Source organism: Taudactylus pleione, unplaced genomic scaffold (genome assembly GCF_031769625.1).
Source record: "Taudactylus pleione unplaced genomic scaffold, aTauple2 ptg000113l, whole genome shotgun sequence".
NCBI classification, from domain to species: Eukaryota; Metazoa; Chordata; class Amphibia; order Anura; family Myobatrachidae; genus Taudactylus; species Taudactylus pleione.
In genome coordinates this window covers 13,569,123-13,587,218 of record NW_028284515.1, presented here as the reverse complement: position 1 = coordinate 13,587,218, position 18,096 = coordinate 13,569,123, and the positions used below count along the sequence as shown (strand labels likewise).

The 18,096-nt window shown below is 49.0% G+C and overlaps 1 protein-coding gene across 1 annotated transcript in view; it reads right to left on the bottom strand.

Annotated features, from left to right (window-relative positions):
• Positions 1-18,096, bottom strand: part of JMJD7 (jumonji domain containing 7) — a 35,768-nt gene that overhangs the window by 6,853 nt on the left and 10,819 nt on the right. The window contains exons 4-6 of the mRNA XM_088471252.1: positions 15,589-15,645; positions 12,733-12,828; positions 5,021-5,097 (exon numbers count right to left, since the gene is read on the bottom strand). Of these exons, the coding sequence (XP_088327378.1) occupies positions 5,021-5,097; positions 12,733-12,828; positions 15,589-15,645 (230 nt within the window). The remainder of the gene's footprint in view (positions 1-5,020; positions 5,098-12,732; positions 12,829-15,588; positions 15,646-18,096) is intronic.

Sequence of the window (18,096 nt, the reverse complement as noted above, 5' to 3'; positions counted from 1 at the left end):
TTGACAAGAATCCAGAAGTGCTCCCAGATGGACCATCCGTTGTGATGGGATCAGAGAGCACTTCTTCCAATTTATCAACCACCCGTGTGCCTGAAGACAAGCAATGGTCAGGTGGAGATGTCGAAGAAGCACCTCCGGGGAGCTTGCCAACAGCAGAAGATCGTCCAGGTACGGCAACAGCCGTATACCCTGACCCTGAAGGTGGGCAGCCATAACTGCCATCACCTTGGTGAACACCCTCGGAGCCGTGGAAAGGCCGAAAGGCAACGCCCGAAACTGGTAGTGATGGTTCAGGGTAGCAAACCTCAGATACCGCTGATGTGCCGGTGCTATGGGCACATGGAGATAGGCGTCCTGGATATCGAGGGAGACCATGTAATCCCCGGGTTCCATCGCCAAAATGATGGAACGTAACGTTTCCATCCTGAACTTGGGAACTCTGAGGTATTTGTTCAGAGACTTCAAATTCAGGATAGGGCGATGAGAACCATTGGGTTTCTGCACCAGAAACAGAGTAGAATAGTACCCCGTCCCGCGCTGAGACAGCGGAACGGGAACAATGACCCCCGCTTGTAGCAAGGATTCTATAGCTACCTGAATCTGGACAGCTTTGGTCTTGTCCAGAGAATGACTCGTACAGAAAAACTGGCGGGGCGGCCTGAACCGAAAAGACAGGGCGTACCCCTGAGAGACTACTTCTCGAACCCAGGCATCCGTGGTGGTATTGTGCCAACACTGGGCGAATTGGAGAAGTCGGCCTCCCACTCTGGGGTCCCCCAGAGAGAGGCCCATCCCATCAGGCAGCAGGTTTATCCTCCTGCTTGGAAGAAGGGCGCCGAGCACTCCATGCCTGCTTCTAGGGCTTGGGTGCGGCCTTGGACGCCGAATGTCTCGGGAAGGACTGACCCTTGGCCTTACCCTGAACCCGAAAGGACCGAAAGGCAGAGCTCCTCACTTTAGCCGGCGCAGAGGCCGAAGGGAGGAAAGCCGACTTAGACTTAGCCAAAGTATCCACTATTTTGTCCAAATCCGGACCAAATAGTAACTCTCCATTAAAAGGCAAGGCCTCCAGACCCTTTTTAGAGTCTGCATCAGCCCTCCAGGACCTCAGCCACAGGGATCGCCGAGCAGACACCGCTGCTGCCGACACCCTAGAAGTGAGCAGGCTGGCATCCAAAGACGCTTCCCTGATATAGGAAGCTGCATCCCGCATCTGTCCCACTAACGCTCTCTGGATATCCGGAGCATCGTCAGCAAAGGTATCCTCCAAGGCATTGGCCCAGGCCTCAATGGCTTTAGCCACCCAGGAGATGGCCATGGACGGGCGAGCCACCGCCCCGGAAAGAGAGTAAACGGACTTTAAACAAGTCTCCACCTTCCTGTCCGTGGGATCCTTCAAAGAGGAGATAGACGGCAATGGTAGCGTCACGCTTTTGATCAAGCGGGTGACGTGGGAATCCACCGCTGGCGGAGTCTCCCATTTCCTGCAATGAGCTTCAGGAAAAGGATAATTGGACGCCAACCTCTTCTGTGGATGGAACCTCTTACTGGGTAATTGCCAGGTCGACGCCATATGATCCGTTAATTGATCAGACAGGGGAAACACATTCGAAGTTACCTTGGCTTTTTTAAAATTAGGAAGCTTCGACCTAGGAGCCGGCGCATCATCCTCTACATGTAGGATGGCCCGCACCGCCCTAACTAAGGCTGGAACATTAATGGAGGACTTAGCTTCCACCTCCTGCCCCATGGCATCAGAGTCCTCATGGATTTCTCCATCATCTGAGGACACTTCCGAGTCCGACAACTGCGCAGCTAGTGAACTCACAACAGGACGTTTGGACGCCCTTGGTGGCACATCACTTTGCAACATCGACTGAAACGCCGAAGATGAAGCCGCCAGACTCTGTACAGAGCTGGAGAGAACATCCACCCAAGGCGGAGGAGCCGTCGGAGCAAAACTCTGCAAAGGCACCACAGACTGTCGCGTCACTGGAGGAGACTGCACATACACTGGCAGTCCCGAATAAGGACCCACAGTCTGGGCCCCGGGGGGAGACTGCAATATTTGCGGAATACCCGGGGAATGGGGGATGGAGGGCTGGGGTAACGCCCTAGAGGGGACCGCTGATGGAACCGATAACCGGTCCGCAATAGACGCCAGCACCTGTGAAAACATCACCCAAGGAGGGTCCTGTGACACAGGGGGGTTGGAGGGGCCCGGTACCAGCTGGCACCGCCTGCACAGACCATCCTGAGATAAGTCCTTCCCATCAACTCCAGCAGCACAGTGTCTGCAGGAAAATAGCACAGAAGCCACAGAGCGCTCAGTCTCCTCATCAGACATGATACAGTAAATACACAAAAAATACGTATCACCAGAGGAATTACGGTCTTAACACCCTCGCACTCACCAGTATGCGACACAACAGCCCAGATATGGTACTGTGTAGCACACAACAGTATGTGACTGACCCCACAAATACGTGATTTATATAAGTGAGGGTATCAGAAAACGTCCTTCCCCCACACACCTGCCGGGCCGTAGGAGAAGGAAAGGGATAGGTATAAGCTGACAGTAATGGAGAATAAGTCACAGACAGGCAGCACTAGCAATAGTCACATACAATGCAGAAAAGTTAGTACTCACTGCACCTTCCGCTACAATCAACCGCCCAGATTCAGTGTCTGGGAGGGCTATAGCGCTGTGTACACTGTCCTTTAGCAGGGGAGAGGTACACAGGGGGACCGGTCCACTTGATACCGCCTGGGAGTCTGCGATGCCTGCCAGAGAAGATGGCCGCCGGAGACCTCAGAGGAGGAGTGGCCGAGAGATAAGAGCAGCTCAGCGACGCCAGACTGCTAGTAGAAAGGCGCGCTGAGCTGAGGGGAGGAGCCGCTAGACAGGGAAGGCTGCCTCCCCTGGCTAGCAATTAACCCCCGGGTTGCCAGTCCCGCTTCCAGCCTGTTACCCTGGTGGTCTAGCGGACACGCGGGGTATTCCTCTACTTAGAGGGGGAGCCCGCCGCCGCTGCTAGCGCCTCCGGTCTGTCCCTAGAGACCGGAGGCTCCTGACTGCATTGAAGTATCCGCAGGCCGCCGCACGCGGCGACCCGCGGCTTACCTGATCCCCGTCGCGTCCGGCAGCAGTCACAGGGAGTCCCCAGAGCCCGGCTAGTACAGACTCTGGGGTCCCGCCGCAATCCCCAGATCTGTACTGGCGTCGCGGCGCCAGCGGGGAGAAGGAGCGGCAGCGTGGACGTCCTAAAGGACAGTCTGATGCTGCCGCTCTGATAGTGTAAAAAAATAAAAAAATTTCTCTTTAAAATAAAGCTTAGGGGCAGCCCCACTGCGACAGGGTGACCCGACTCCGGCCGGGCACCAACTAAAACTGAGGTGCCTGTGGCTCGGGGGCGGGGTATAGAGGAGGACGGACCCAATTGCATCCTGGGAGCAGTGAAAGCTTTAACTGCGTGGTGCCCGTGGATCCAGATCCAGCTATACCCCAAGGTCAACCCTGTGGACCCCCTATGGACCCTGAAGTAAAAACTCTCACTTTAGTAACTTTACCCCTAAAAGTGCTTCAGACAAATGAATCACTTAATAGGTGCTAACTAATGTTTATAAACACATTATGATCTATATTCCATTTTTATTTAAGTTTATCTGCGTCTGTCTTGTATTGAATTGCAGCCCCATTTCTCCCACACTGCACCCCCAAATGATCTTCTCTGGCTGGCTAGTAACATTAAATATGTAACGTGTGCATGCACAGATTTTTATTTTTATTTTTATTCTGTTTGTTGAATTTTTCAATAAATTACAAAACATAACATTTATTTATTTATTATTTAGTACCACATTTAAATATATAGATAAGATTAGAAATTAAAAATAACAGAACGTATATTTAGATGTAGCCACGCTCATCTACGCATTGCGTGCATGGATGGCGCCACTAGTGAGCCCGCACACCATAGAAATAGGGTAATCGCCGGCTGCGAGTGCTCGCTGCCTGCCGATTGCTGGCAACGATGTAGATGGCTACATCTGTAAATGGGCCTTTTATGGACACTTAACAATAAGGAAGTAAATGCTAGATGATCACAATTAAGGTTACAATATTCAAAGAGGCATTATCAAAGATAAATCAGCAATTATCATCACAGATCGTTTTTAGTACACTAGAGGGCTAACATTAAAGTGACTAAGTTTCCTCGTCAACGACCATAGTGCATGCTAGTACTTGTAGTTCCACCACAAGTGGAGAGCTATAGGTGCCCCAGTCCTCAGTACACGACAAACAGGTACATTTAAAATAAGTAAATAGATTAACAATAATGTTGGAACGGTGTTTGGAATAATAAATGATGAGCATTCCTGGGTGGTGACTGGGAGGTGAAGTCTGTCTCATGAGCGTGTTATGGGGGTGTCGAGGGTGGGTCAGTAAAAGTTGCTGCTTTCCCAAATGCACAGCCACAGAGGCCATAATCAGACAGAGAAAATGCACCCGTCATGGGGCAGGTACAAGTGTACATGGTGCACAGATAGTGGCATCTAAAGACTCACCGGCAGTGTTACAGCGTGGTGAGACGCAGAAAGTGGGCGTCTCAGTGCTTGCTAATTCATATGCAGGCTACTACACCAGGGGAAGGCTGATACTAGCATTTGTATATTAAGGCAACTGCGACTCCGGCCATAGACGCAAGAGCGGATGCAGCAGTGTCCATCTCTGAAGTAGCTGTGTATTCTAAATAAATAGTTATGCAAGTATCTGTAGCACCAGACAGGAAAAATGACAATACAAACATTACAATATAAAAAGGTTCAAAACACAAACGGGGGGAAAATATAAAAAAATGGTATTGAGTATTGACACTTGAAGAATCAATAAAAAGGATGGATTAAAAAAAAATTAAAAATAATAATCTCTAAACCTTCTTGTATGTTTCTTAAAACCTGTGTATGGCCAGTTATTCACACTCCAGTTCTTCTTTCACATGATGAAGAGGTTACTTACCTGGTCTGCAGTCTCCTGGTCCACAAGCCCAAATGATCCATCTTCATTAATTTGGTAAGTTGCAGGTTGGTACATTTCTGAAATATAATCAGTTACAAACATTGGCCAAGCATTTTGGGAATAAGGATCACAATGTATAGTATATGGAATTATACAGTACCTTATATAAAGTTATGTGATGTACAGTACAAAGCTTTTAGAGATTATTCTCCCTCATCTGACACCAGGTGGGGTAGAACAAGCTAGAAAAGTTATTTCCACTTGTCCCACAGTGATATACCTTTATATGATGCTTTATTTTTGTTTTAAAGCTTTATTCTTTTGCCTACTGTCACACTATCTAACGTTTTATTGATACTGCAAGTTATTCACAAAGATTGGGCTTGAAACATGATTGTTCCACCAATCTGCCTTCCACCAGAAGATACAGATATACTTGGAATATTCAATCTACAAGTAAAATGTACCCACTGATGCATGGACCCCCACGGTGTGTTAGTTGGAGTACCAGCTAGCTGCTGTCTTCTAGAGCTGCGCATTGATGCAGTGGAGGGACGTCAATCTAGCTGTGTATCCATTGCAGTGCTTGAAGGATGTTCAGATGAGCGATTTTGTGATTTTAATCTTGTGATCATGATTTATTAATACTGCGGTCAACATAAAATATGAGATATGGTAAGAACTTACCCTTGTTATCTCTATTTCTACGAAGTCCATAGGGTTCCACAGGATACCTTGGGGTATAGGTGTGACGTCAGTCGCAGGGCACCAAAGAGTTAAGCTTTCAGCCTCCCAGGATGCACTAGGTCCCCCTCCTATACCCCGCCCCCGGGCCAAGGCACCTCAGTTAGTTACCAAGCCATAGGCCGGAGGAGGAGAAGGAAGAGAGAGAACAAAGATCTGGACACATACAAGAATCACATTCTCACCAGAGGGAGACGGAAAACCGGTGACCAGAGCAAAGCCCATCTGCAGCACAGGTGCGACAGGGCGGGAGTCCTGTGGAACCCTATGGACTTCGTAGAAATAGAGATAACAAGGGTAAGTTCTTACCATATCTCATATTTTCTACTTCAGGGTCCATAGGGTATCCACAGGATACCTTGGGGATGTCCCAAAGCAGTATCCTTTAAGGGTGGGGACGCTCCTGTGCAGAAAGGAGAATCCGCCGCCCGAAGGAAGCATCCTGAGAGGCGAAGGTGTCAAACCTGTAATACCTCACGAAGGTATGGACAGAAGACCACGTAGCAGCCTTGCAGATCTGAACTGCCGAGGCACCACGTCGAGCTGCCCACGAAGGACCCACAGACCTAGTGGAATGAGCCTTCAGAGAAGGAGGGACCGGTAGGCCTTCATGAAGATAAGCTTCAGAAATAGCCATACGGATCCAGGCTGCCAAAGTTTGCTTTGAAGCAGGCCAACCCTTTTTACGGAAGCCATAGAGGACAAACAAAGCGTCCGACTTCCTAAACGAAGAAGTGCGGTCAACATAAGTCCTTAAGGCCCGCACAACATCCAAAGAGGCCTCACCCACGGAAAGACCCGGTGAGTTAAAGGCCGGAACAACTATTTCCTCGTTAATATGAAACTGGGAAACAACTTTGGGAAGAAACTCGGGCCGAGTGCGGAGCACTGCCCTGTTCCCATAAAAAACCAAGAAAGGGGGTCTACAAGAAAGAGCCCCTAACTCAGAAACACGTCTGGCCGAAGCAATGGCCAGAAGGAAAACAGTCTTAGCTGTTAGCCATTTAAGATCCACTGAGCCCAGTGGTTCAAACGGCGGTCCTTGGAGAGCCCTCAGGACCACAGCCAAATCCCAAGGCGCCACAGGTGGAACAAAGGGCGGCTGAATGCGGAGAACACCCTGCATAAAGGTGCGCACATCCGGGATTGTAGCAATCCTACGGTGAAACCAGACAGATAGGGCCGAAACCTGTACCTTCAAAGAAGCAAGGCGAAGCCCATGATCTAGTCCCGCTTGCAGGAAGGCGAGAATCCGAGACAGACGAAACTCCCGCGGTGCATAACCTCTCGGTCGACACCACTGGAAGAACGTATGCCACACGCGATGGTATATCCTCGCGGAAGACGGTTTCCGAGCTCGTAACATGGTACGCACCACAGAGCTGGAAAACCCCCGGGACCTCAGCATGGCCGTCTCAACAGCCACGCCGTCAAAGACAGCCGAGTCAGGTCCGGGTGAAGGCAAGGACCCTGAGACAGAAGGTCCGGTCGTAGCGGCAACCGCAGAGGAATGTCCACGGACAGACCCTGAAGGTCTGAGAACCAGTGCCGTCTGGGCCACGCGGGAGCTATCAACAGGAGCGTCCCTCCTTCCTGTTTGAATTTCCGGATTACCCGTGGAAGAAGGGAGACCGGAGGGAACAGGTATGCGAACCGGAACGTCCACCGGACGGACAGAGCATCCACCAGAGACGCCCCTTCGTCTCTTGTGCGAGACCCGTACACCGGCAACTTGTTGTTGTGCCGGGACGCCATGAGGTCGATTTCTGGAAGACCCCACCTGTCCACCAGTAGTTGAAAAACGTCCGGGTGCAGGGACCATTCCCCCGGATGAACGTCCTGGCGACTTAGAAAGTCCGCCTCCCAATTGAGCACTCCCGGGATGAAGACCGCTGATATGGCCGGAAGATTGCGCTCCGCCCAAACCAGGATCCGAGAGACCTCTACGAGAGCCGCCCGACTGCGAGTTCCTCCTTGCCTGTTTATGTAGGCCACGGTGGTAGCGTTGTCCGACTGGACCTGCACCGGGCGACCCTGGAGAAACCGCTGTGCCTGCTGGAGAGCATTGAAGACCGCACGGAGTTCCAAGATATTTATTGGAAGCTCCGCTTCTGTCGGCGTCCACCTGCCCTGGAACAAGTGTGGACCCGAAACTGCTCCCCAGCCCCGAAGACTGGCGTCCGTTGTCAACAGGACCCAATTTGGAACCCAGAACGGACGTCCCTTGTTGAGGTGGGTCGTCTGTAACCACCACGCAAGGGACAGGCGAACCTCCTGGGTGAGCACAATCGTCTGGGACTTCAGAGACTGAGTCAGCCCGTTCCACTTGGACAGGATCAGGTGCTGCAGAGGTCTGGAGTGAAACTGGGCGTATTCCACCATGTCGAACACCGACACCATGGAGCCCAGTAACCTCATCGCCGAGTGTAAGGACACCCGGCGGCTGTGCAGACAACTGCGCACCCTTGACTGTAAAGCAGAGATCTTGTCCTCCGTCACGAAGATCCTTTGCTGTCCCGAGTCCAATAAGGCTCCAAGATGCAGAATCCTCCGAGACGGGATTAGAGTGGACTTCTGCCAGTTGATTAGCCAGCCGTGCCGTTGCAGCAGTGCAATGGTCAGGTCCAAGTGGCGTAACAGGAGCTCTGGAGATCCTGCCACCAATAACAGGTCGTCCAAATACGGCAACATGCGGACTCCCTGCAGCCGCAGAGAAGCCGCCATGACCGCCATCACCTTGGTGAAAACACGTGGTGCTGTTGCCAGGCCAAAAGGTAACGCCCGAAACTGGAAGTGGTCGCTGCGGATTGCAAACCTGAGGAACTGTTGATGGCGCCAAAGAATAGGGACATGCAGGTAAGCGTCCTGTATGTCCAATGACACCAAGTAGTCCCCAGGTTCCAGCGCCAGAATGATGGACCGTAGGGTCTCCATCCGAAACTTCGGGACCCGCAAAGACTTGTTGAGTGCTTTGAGGTTGAGAATCGGACGATATGACCCATTGGGTTTCTGTACCAAAAATAGATTTGAATAGAAACCCTGGCCCCTCTGGGAGAATGGAACCGCCACTATAACTCCAGCCTGGAGCATAGTGTGCAATACCTTCCGCAGCTCCGTAGCCTTGTTCCGGTCTGATGGGAGACCCGTGGTGAAGAAGCGAGCCGGGGGTCTGTGCCGGAAGGAGAGGGCGTATCCGTGGGAAACCACCTCCAGAACCCAAGTGTCTGTCGTAGTGGTCGACCAACACTGGGCGAACTGTAGCAGGCGGCCTCCCACCCTGGGATCCCCCAAAGGGAGGCCCGGACCGTCAGGCCGCAGGCTTGTCATCTGGCTTGGGGGCCGGACGTCTGGTACTCCATGCCTGCTTCCGGGGCTTGACCGATTTCTTAGGGCCAGCCTGTCGAGGAAACGACTGTGGTTTGGGCCTGCCCTGGGCCCTAGATGACCGAAAGGACGATGGTCCCGAACCAGAAGGAGCAGCAGCCGACGGGAGACAAGCAGATTTGGCTGCCGCCAGCGTGGCCACAATCTTATCCAGATCCGGACCGAAGAGAACTTCTCCGGTAAACCGCAACGCTTCCAGACCTTTCTTGGAATCTGCGTCCGCCTTCCAGGATCGCAGCCACAAGGTGCGACGAGCAGCTACCGCTGCTGAAGAAATTCTAGACACCAGAGTACTAATGTCTAGAGCCGCCTCGTTGATGTAGGTGGCCGAATCACGGAGATTGCCAATCAACTCCGCCTGTTCGGCCGGACAGTCGGATTCAAAAGAAGCCTCTAATGAATCCGCCCAGCGCTCCATCGCTCTGGCAACCCAGCAAATGGCCATAGCCGGCCGTGCTGCCCCCCCTGCAAGGGAATAAGCGGACTTCAGGCAGATTTCTACCTTGCGGTCCGTAGCATCCTTAAGGGAGGACATGGATGGCATCGGCAATGTGGCACTACGGACAAGACGGGTCACGTGAGAATCCACCTGTGGAGGGGATTCCCACTTAGCAAAATAATTATCCGCGAACGGATAAGCCACCGCCAGGCGTCTCTGCGGCTGGTATCTTTTGCCAGGTTGTTTCCACGCCTCCTCTAAATGGTCCACCAACTGACCCGAAAGAGGAAAGACTGTGGCATCGCCCTTCACATCTTTGAAAAAGGCATACTTAGATTTAGCCGCTGGGGGAACTTCGTCCTCAATCACCAAGGCTGTGCGGACCGCCCGAATAAGTCCAGGAATATATACTTTGGACTTAGCATCAGCGTCCTTAGTATGGAGAGGTTCCTGATCGTAAGGATCAAGAATCTCCCCATCATCAGACGTCCCTTCGTCATCCTCATAAGGAGCGGACAGAGACGCCACCGGCCTTTTATGAGGCCGCATCACAGACTCCCCTTGCAACACATCCGACAAGTGCTGTACAGAACTCGTCAGGGAGTTAACCCACGCTGGCTCCTGAGAACCCGGGAGCGGGGAAATAGGGAGACTGTGGGGTACCACCAATTGTCGTGGGAACCCCTGCATGGGTGACGACACCACAGACTGCTGGGAAAAACCCCTCGGAGTAAACGCGGGCTGCGGAGCTAACTGGCCCACTAAAGCTGTTAACGCCTGAGCGAAACAAGCCCAGGGCGGCTCCTGTACCGGTGCTGTAACCATAATAGGCCGCGCCATGGACAAACACTGCCGGCAAAGGCCCTCCGCGCTACCCTCCCCGTCCGCTAACGGTACTTTGCACGTGGTACACTGTAGCCGGAGGGGAAAATCACTTTCAGACATGATGGCACCACGTATGTGACCTCTCTCACCAATTAAGTATTTAAATAGGCGAGAGACCACCCTGCAGCACCGCACCGCAAGGGCTTTAGCAGAAGAACAGGGACAGAAATAAAGCTGACAGTTTAGAGAAGAAAAGTTACAGGCAGCAGCGCTAGCACAGTCACATACAATGCAGAGAAATAACAATTCCTGCACTAACAGCGCTGATCACTCAACTACACAGACACAGGGCCTGGTAGGACACAGCGCTGCATACACAGACCTGACCACAGCGGAGGAGAGGTATGCGGGGGGACCCAGACCACGATGCTTCCGTCCAGCGCTTCCAGCAGCGTTCACCATGCGTTCTGGAGAAGATGGCCGCCGAGGAGCAGAGAGGAGGCTGGCCTGGGGGAGGAGCGCTGCCACAGGACCAGTCGGCAGCATGCAGAGAGGGCTGTGTGCAGCGGGGGAGGCGCCGGCTGTGAGACAGGGAAGGCGCGCTCCCCTGGCATGCATTTAACCCCTGGGACGCCGCAGCGCTACCGCTCTGCTGCGGTCCGCTGTCCCAGGGGGTAGTGGAAGCGCAGGTTGGACGCCTGGCTCCACGCTGCAGCCAGTCCCCAGGGAGCCCCCTGCCTGGGGACTAAGGACCATGTGATCAGCGGGGACCCACCGCGGGACCCCGCTGCTTACCTCTGTCCCCCTTGAATCCGGCCATGGTCCGGAGCATCTGGGGTCACCGCTAGCTGTGACCCCAGACGCCCACCAGCATCCCCGGATCAGTACCGGCGTTCTGGTACCGGCGGGGTGTAGGGAAGACAGCATGGACGTCAGGACTGACTGTCCATGCTGTTCATCCAGATGTGCAGCCACAGCTGCATGAAGAATAAGCTTCAGGGGCTCTTCTAGCCCCCACTCCAACAGGTGCACCCGACTCCGGCCGGGCACCAAACTAAACTGAGGTGCCTTGGCCCGGGGGCGGGGTATAGGAGGGGGACCTAGTGCATCCTGGGAGGCTGAAAGCTTAACTCTTTGGTGCCCTGCGACTGACGTCACACCTATACCCCAAGGTATCCTGTGGATACCCTATGGACCCTGAAGTAGAAAATAAGTTTTTTAAGGGTAATGCACTGTTGAGTACTTTTTGCTTGTAGATTGAATATGGCAAGCATCCCTGTATGTCTATCTGGTGGGTAGCAGACTGGGGTGGTGGGACGATCATACATTCAGAGAAGTACAACTGTGATTTTAAGGTACAAATTAATTTGCTGAAATGTAGTCACTGGTGCACTATGGCACTGTGGTTGTGACTATACACTGAATTTTCCTATTTGTGAGTAAAGCAAAAAAGAGCAAGTAACTGCCCGTTGACAATGCCATGTTACACTGCAGGTGGGGCAGATTTACATTGTGCAGAGAAATTACAACTCGGGAGGGATGTGTCCAAACTCAAATCTACAGTATATTGCAGTTTAATAACAAAGCTGCCCAGCATTTGTGGGCTGCATGCAAAAGGCAGCCAATATTTACCCTGCAAACCCCCCCCCCAAAAAAAAAACATGTATTGGTTCCCCTTGTATTGCAGCATGGTTTGTTCCAGATAAAAAGGTACCTGGCAGGAGACTGTACACATAGACCAACATACATGTAATTAAAGTGTGAAATGAGTGTATAACACTTGGGTATGCAACATCCACAGCTTGATCCACTGAAGACGACATAATCATGTAATAATTCCTGCATATGCCCTTCAATGATCATTATTAGTATATTCCATTTCAAACTGCAGCTCAACCAGTCTCCAAGTGGCAGCACCCGGGAAATTTTGCAGATGGTAAAATTGTCCATTAGGGTCACCATATTGGAGGGAGCTGGGTGTGGACTACTAATATGGGAATGGCTCTGTGTAGTCAAAACTGAGATTTGATCTTGCGTATACAACCACAGTCTGGATGACACAACACACCCAGAGGCCTATATGGCAACCTATTCAATGCATAGACTGGTCTCAGGGAGGGTGAAAAACATGGAGATATTCATCAGTGCAGCCAACTGAGGGTGTAATACACCAGACACTGCTTTACTGGTTGCTGACTATGGTTGCTGGTTATATGGTCCAGTAAATATGGTCTATAAAAAATAGTGATATTATTTTAATAAATTAGGTAAACACAGACATTAATAGATCACCTAAATTACATATTTAGGTCTGACATACCATATGGGATAAAAGGTCGGTCAGTTGGCGGGTGAAGAATGAAATGCTTCTCTCCTGAAATTACGTAGTACAGGTTCTCATAGTGGTCTTTATGTACTGTAAGAATAAAACATACATGGAATTGGATGTATTGCATTAACCAACATTTGTAGAGTCTACCGTCCCCTTCTGGTACAAAATGAACTGCACTTCCAAATCTTCCAGAATAGCAAAACAATGTATTACACTTTCATTAAAGCCAAAGTACCTGATTCAGACCAGCTCACTAGGATGCGTTCGCCCGTAGCTGGCCGATTTTCGCAATCTGCGCATGCGTAAGCATCGCAGTGCACATGCGCGAACCAGTGCGAGAGATCGGGAAGCGTTCGCTCGCTGCGCATAGACAGCCCAGTAGAGTGAGTGACAGGAGAAGTCATTTGTGGGTGGGGCTGGCCATTAATGGGGGAGTGGAGGTGCGAACGCAGGCGTGCCTGTGCATCATAACGCCGTTTCAGAGGCGTGCATAATTAACAAGCAGTGTCATAGTACACGTCGCCTGGTTGTATTTCACACTGAAGTGATCGCAGTGCTTGCGGAAGGGTATAGTCAACCTCAAGCGCTGCGATCACATCCAATGGTCCTCGATGTACCGATGGTTTCATACACTTCCTGGAGATGACGTGCGCAAGTGGGAATCGTATTACAGGCTGGTGGGAGTCTGCATACTCAAAGTGATCGCACGCCAAGACATAGTGGTCGTGCTTATGCCTTGCGATCACCTGCCTTGCTGGGTGTGTGCTGGATTTGCATACGTTGGGTGCGAAAGAACTAATCTAGCGAGTGGGTCTGAATGAGCTCCAAAGTTCTAAATTAAGAAATTTTAAATTTTATAATAAATCTCACTGTGAATCTCTGCTTGCTTTGAATTGTCATGATCATATGTAAACATCAGAGAAGAACACAAAACTACATATATCTCATTTACAAAGTGTGACCGCACCCATGCACATAGATGGTCTGTCCTATTCACTTCTAAGTGCAGGTCAACCCTATGCTCTTAGGCGACATTGCTGGAAATTAGAAATGTACTGTGTGTTTTACAGGGATGCAGAAAAAGAGGCACTTTATTGAAAGGAGTAAATTTTAAGGTTTAGCCTCCTGTCATTGAGATGGAGTTAGAGGACTGTCAGAATGTTGACACTGAAAATGCAGACAGCGTAATGTCAAACACAGAATGCCGACACAGTGGTAATTAAAGGATGTCAACAGTGTTGGCATTAGAACTTTAAAGATCATGGTAAAGCATTGTGTTTAAAGCACTAATGTCAACACGGTAAAAATGCTTTAAAATCACATTACTACCGTGTCGACATTCTGTGTTTGGCTTTCTGCTGTCCATTCAGTGTTGACTTTCTGACTGTCTGCTCTATATATTATAATCTAGCATTTTAGAACCACCCGAGACTGACTGACTAAATTAGTAGTTGCTCACTCTACCAGAATGGCTGAGACTCCAAAATTAAGGGGGAGACCTGTCTGACTCCAAAGAATTCTCTGGGAGAGCGCTTTCCTGCAACATCCCTCAGATGTCCCTGTGACTTTCTGATACAATACGTTAAAGAAGATTTTCTATCGGAGGGATCTGAATATATACACCCCTAAGTCTCAAACTATTATCCAAACACTCCTGCAAAAGCAGAGGCAGAATGGGCCAACTGCAGGGCGATTGCACCTCCTAGCGGTCATAAAGGTCTGCAACTTGCCGCACACACCACACCACATTAAATTATAGCACTGGAGAAGTTATTTAGTGCAGTCTTATTGAGTAGAGCTCAGTTCCATGGATGGGTGTGGATTGAAAGATCTACAGTAAAAAGGTATACAATGTCTAGATAGACACCAGATGTAAGACAGTCAATAGGTCGCCGGGTCAAAAGGTCGACATGGTCAAAAGATCAACACGAAAATGGACATTTTATATTTATAACCCTAATCTTTCCCTTAACCCTCCCTTTGGTGCCTAACCCTCACTCCCTGTGTCTAACCCTAACCATCAGGGTAGGTGTCTGACCCTAGTTATCCCTTCTAGTGCCTAACCCTCCTGTAAGTGCCTAACCCTAACAAATCTTTTGTCCCTGTCGACCTATCATCTGGTGTTTATCTAGACATTGTCTACCTATTTACTGTAGATCTTTAGACCGGATCCCCCATGGAATAGACGGTTTGTAACACTCTCTGCTCTGAGAATTACTCACGATTTGGCTCCCAGCTTTAAGTAACGGGTTAAGGTGGCCACACACATGGTGATCTGCACACGATAAGCCGATGTGTACAATTTGTGTACGATTTCCCTTGAAACTCTCCCCGGCAGCTCTGCACACGATCTCCACACAATTTGGTGGCCAATCTTCAAACGATCTCTCCTGCATCCAGACTTTCACACTGCATCACCTCCTAGATTGTCAGTCTGCCATACTGCACGGCAGATCTGACGATACGATGTGCATCGCATCGTGATTGTGAGTTGGGACTCACGATTTTGGCATATTTTACACGATCTGTCGTTCCAATGCATCGGAATCGGCCAGATCGGGTAAAATATCGCTGTGTGTGTGGTCAGCTTTATATGTGTAAGAAGGAGGATCAGGTTATATTAACCAGTGTCGTGGCTAAAAGTGCAGAATCCCCATAATAGCTAACAGGGCAAAATATCTTATTTGTCAAGTAGGAGATAGTAAATCTACAATAGAAATTACTGATGAGCAAACCTGCTAACCAAGGAAATTAATCATCAACGGTAAATAAAGCCAAATTCCCATCTGGCAAATTAACACATTTCAGATAACTATAAACAAAACCTATGTAAAGATCACTCACAGGAAGTTACTGCCGCCGACTCTCCCAGCCAGAAATTAACAGCATCGGGATGCTTTCCTAATATAGCAAGTGGAAAATTAATTATTATAAAAGGGATCAAAAACACAATATAAATAAAATATGTAAATTTTAAGCACAACCTTATTAGCAATAACACCGAGACAGCGTTCTACTAAAGTATTCTTTTAATATAATATTATTTATATATATATATATATATATCTGCCGCAAGAAAGAAAAATGAAAAAAATATAGATAGTAATGAGCTGCGATATGTCATGCACTGTAGGTATTCATGTCTCACGCTCCACTATGAACTGGATAAGCATGAAGGGATGTATTTGCTAACTGTGAAAAGATAAATGGCGCCATGCACCCATAGCAAATAATCAGGCACCACTGTAAGCATTCCAGTAAAGAAAGCGGAATATAATTAGTTTCTATGGCTGTCAGCAAGTGTTCTGCCATTATCTTTTATTTATAGTGTCCCCACAAGACGTCCATAGTGCATACAAAAGTACAATGCAAACATAATCAGACATAGAGCCCGATTCTGAGATTTACGCAATACCGATATTTACACAGAATGAGCGATTGCTAGCCATTGCTCATGCTCCACTGTGATTGTATTGCGACCACGCTTGCACAGGGGAGGTAGTCAGCATTTGGGGGAGGTAACAGAGGGGAAGGAAGCAAAGCAAACGTAGCAGTGTCGGCACTGTTTAACCTCCATTTCATGGGCGTGCATAAATTAGGCATTGCCATATCCTTTGCGGCATGAGAGCTCTCTGTGAGCCGCAGTGTTTGAGACAGGTCAGACTTGACTTACAAGCTGCGTGGCTGCCCGATCTGTGTCGATGTTATCAATGTTTACGTTGTTCCTCGTCGGATGTACATGAGATAGCATAAGTCCAAGGAGTCCTAAAGAGGGCAGCTGCCACCTGAGGAGACCCATTACACTAGCGCTGGTGTACCTGCTGTTCAGGGACCCGTTATGTGCGGTGATCTGTGGAGCTCCCTGTCATCTGGGGAGGCTGCAGCACTGTCCTCAGTAACGAGAATACCAGAGGGCAGTCACTGAAGAGAACAGAGGAGCCGGCTCAGTACAAGTCCCTAGCGGTGGTTCCTGTGTAGGCGACGAGGCTCAGTACAAGGGAGCTGGTGCCCAAGTGGCAGAGATCACCAGAGTGCAGCCCACTGAGGGAGGGAGCCGGCTGCCTAGGGAGAGACAGATCATAAAGACTTCCAGAGCCAGGTACTACAGATAGTAATAGTACAAACAAAGATTACCTGGTATCTGTGCGACAAGAAGAGTTCTTGCATCAGAGAAACACAGTGTAACAATGTATTTATGTGGAGTTTCTCTTGGCACACGTACTCTGGATTATACTTATTGTTGTGATAATACTAGAACTATCCTATCCTCTATTGTTATACTCTGCTCACAACATTTGACTGTTTTTAAAAAAATTTAATATAAGGTTTTTACTGATTGCTTAATTTGAATAATTAAAATATTATGTATATAATGTAATATGAGCCAGCTCATTTGTGTGTCCTGTCTATTGTCACATTTCTAAAATATTAAAAACATATTTATCCCTTTAATTTATATGTATTTTTTTCCTGTTGTAGATTTGACACTTTTTTAAATCTGTTTTATTAAAAGTTTTCAAGCTAAACAATAATAATCATCATGTAGTAAAAACAAATGTACATAAATAAACGTGAAAATGAACCTCTCATATAGACAATTATTAGGAAGTGAACAAATAATGTGGTAAGCACTATCTGTGCAAATGAGTCAAAATTTAACATGCAGAATTTGCAAAGTAATAATGATTATCGAAGAAGACAACAGGCGTTACCTAACATAACAATACAAATATGTAGGGGTTCAAAACTTACGGAAGACTAATGGCAAAAAATTAAGCATAAAACAATAGCACAAAACAACCAGCAAATAAGATAAGAGACCCCCATCTCCTGTGTGCTGGGAACTGGAGATAAATTCTTCCCGATTACCGCAGGTGATTCATCACAACTTGAGAAGATAGCTGTATGGACCGTGGGATTAATAACAGCTGGAAACTGTGGCTATTGGGCCTGATTCAAAGCCGGACGCAATGAGCGCTCGCTCATTCAAAAAAAAGGGGGTGGCTATTCAAATGAACCATTCGCTCTTTGCGGTCTGTTGCCGCCTCCATGTCTGAACGTGCGAACAAAACATGCGGTTGCTATTTTGAAAAAAACGCCCCCTGGCCGCTCGCATCATACGTCATGTCCGCTATTTATGTGATTAATCGAGTACATCGACCAGCGTATGAACTGCTCGCTATTCTTGTGGTTGGTTTTTGCTACCACAATTTTGCGAGCAGTTCTGGCTATAAAATAACCCAGTGACGTGGTCAATGACGCTGCTGTTTTAATTGTGCACACCCATAAAACGCCCGCTTTGACCTTTAAGCACGCCTGCGTTCTGATCTCCACTCCCCGTTTTCAAGCACC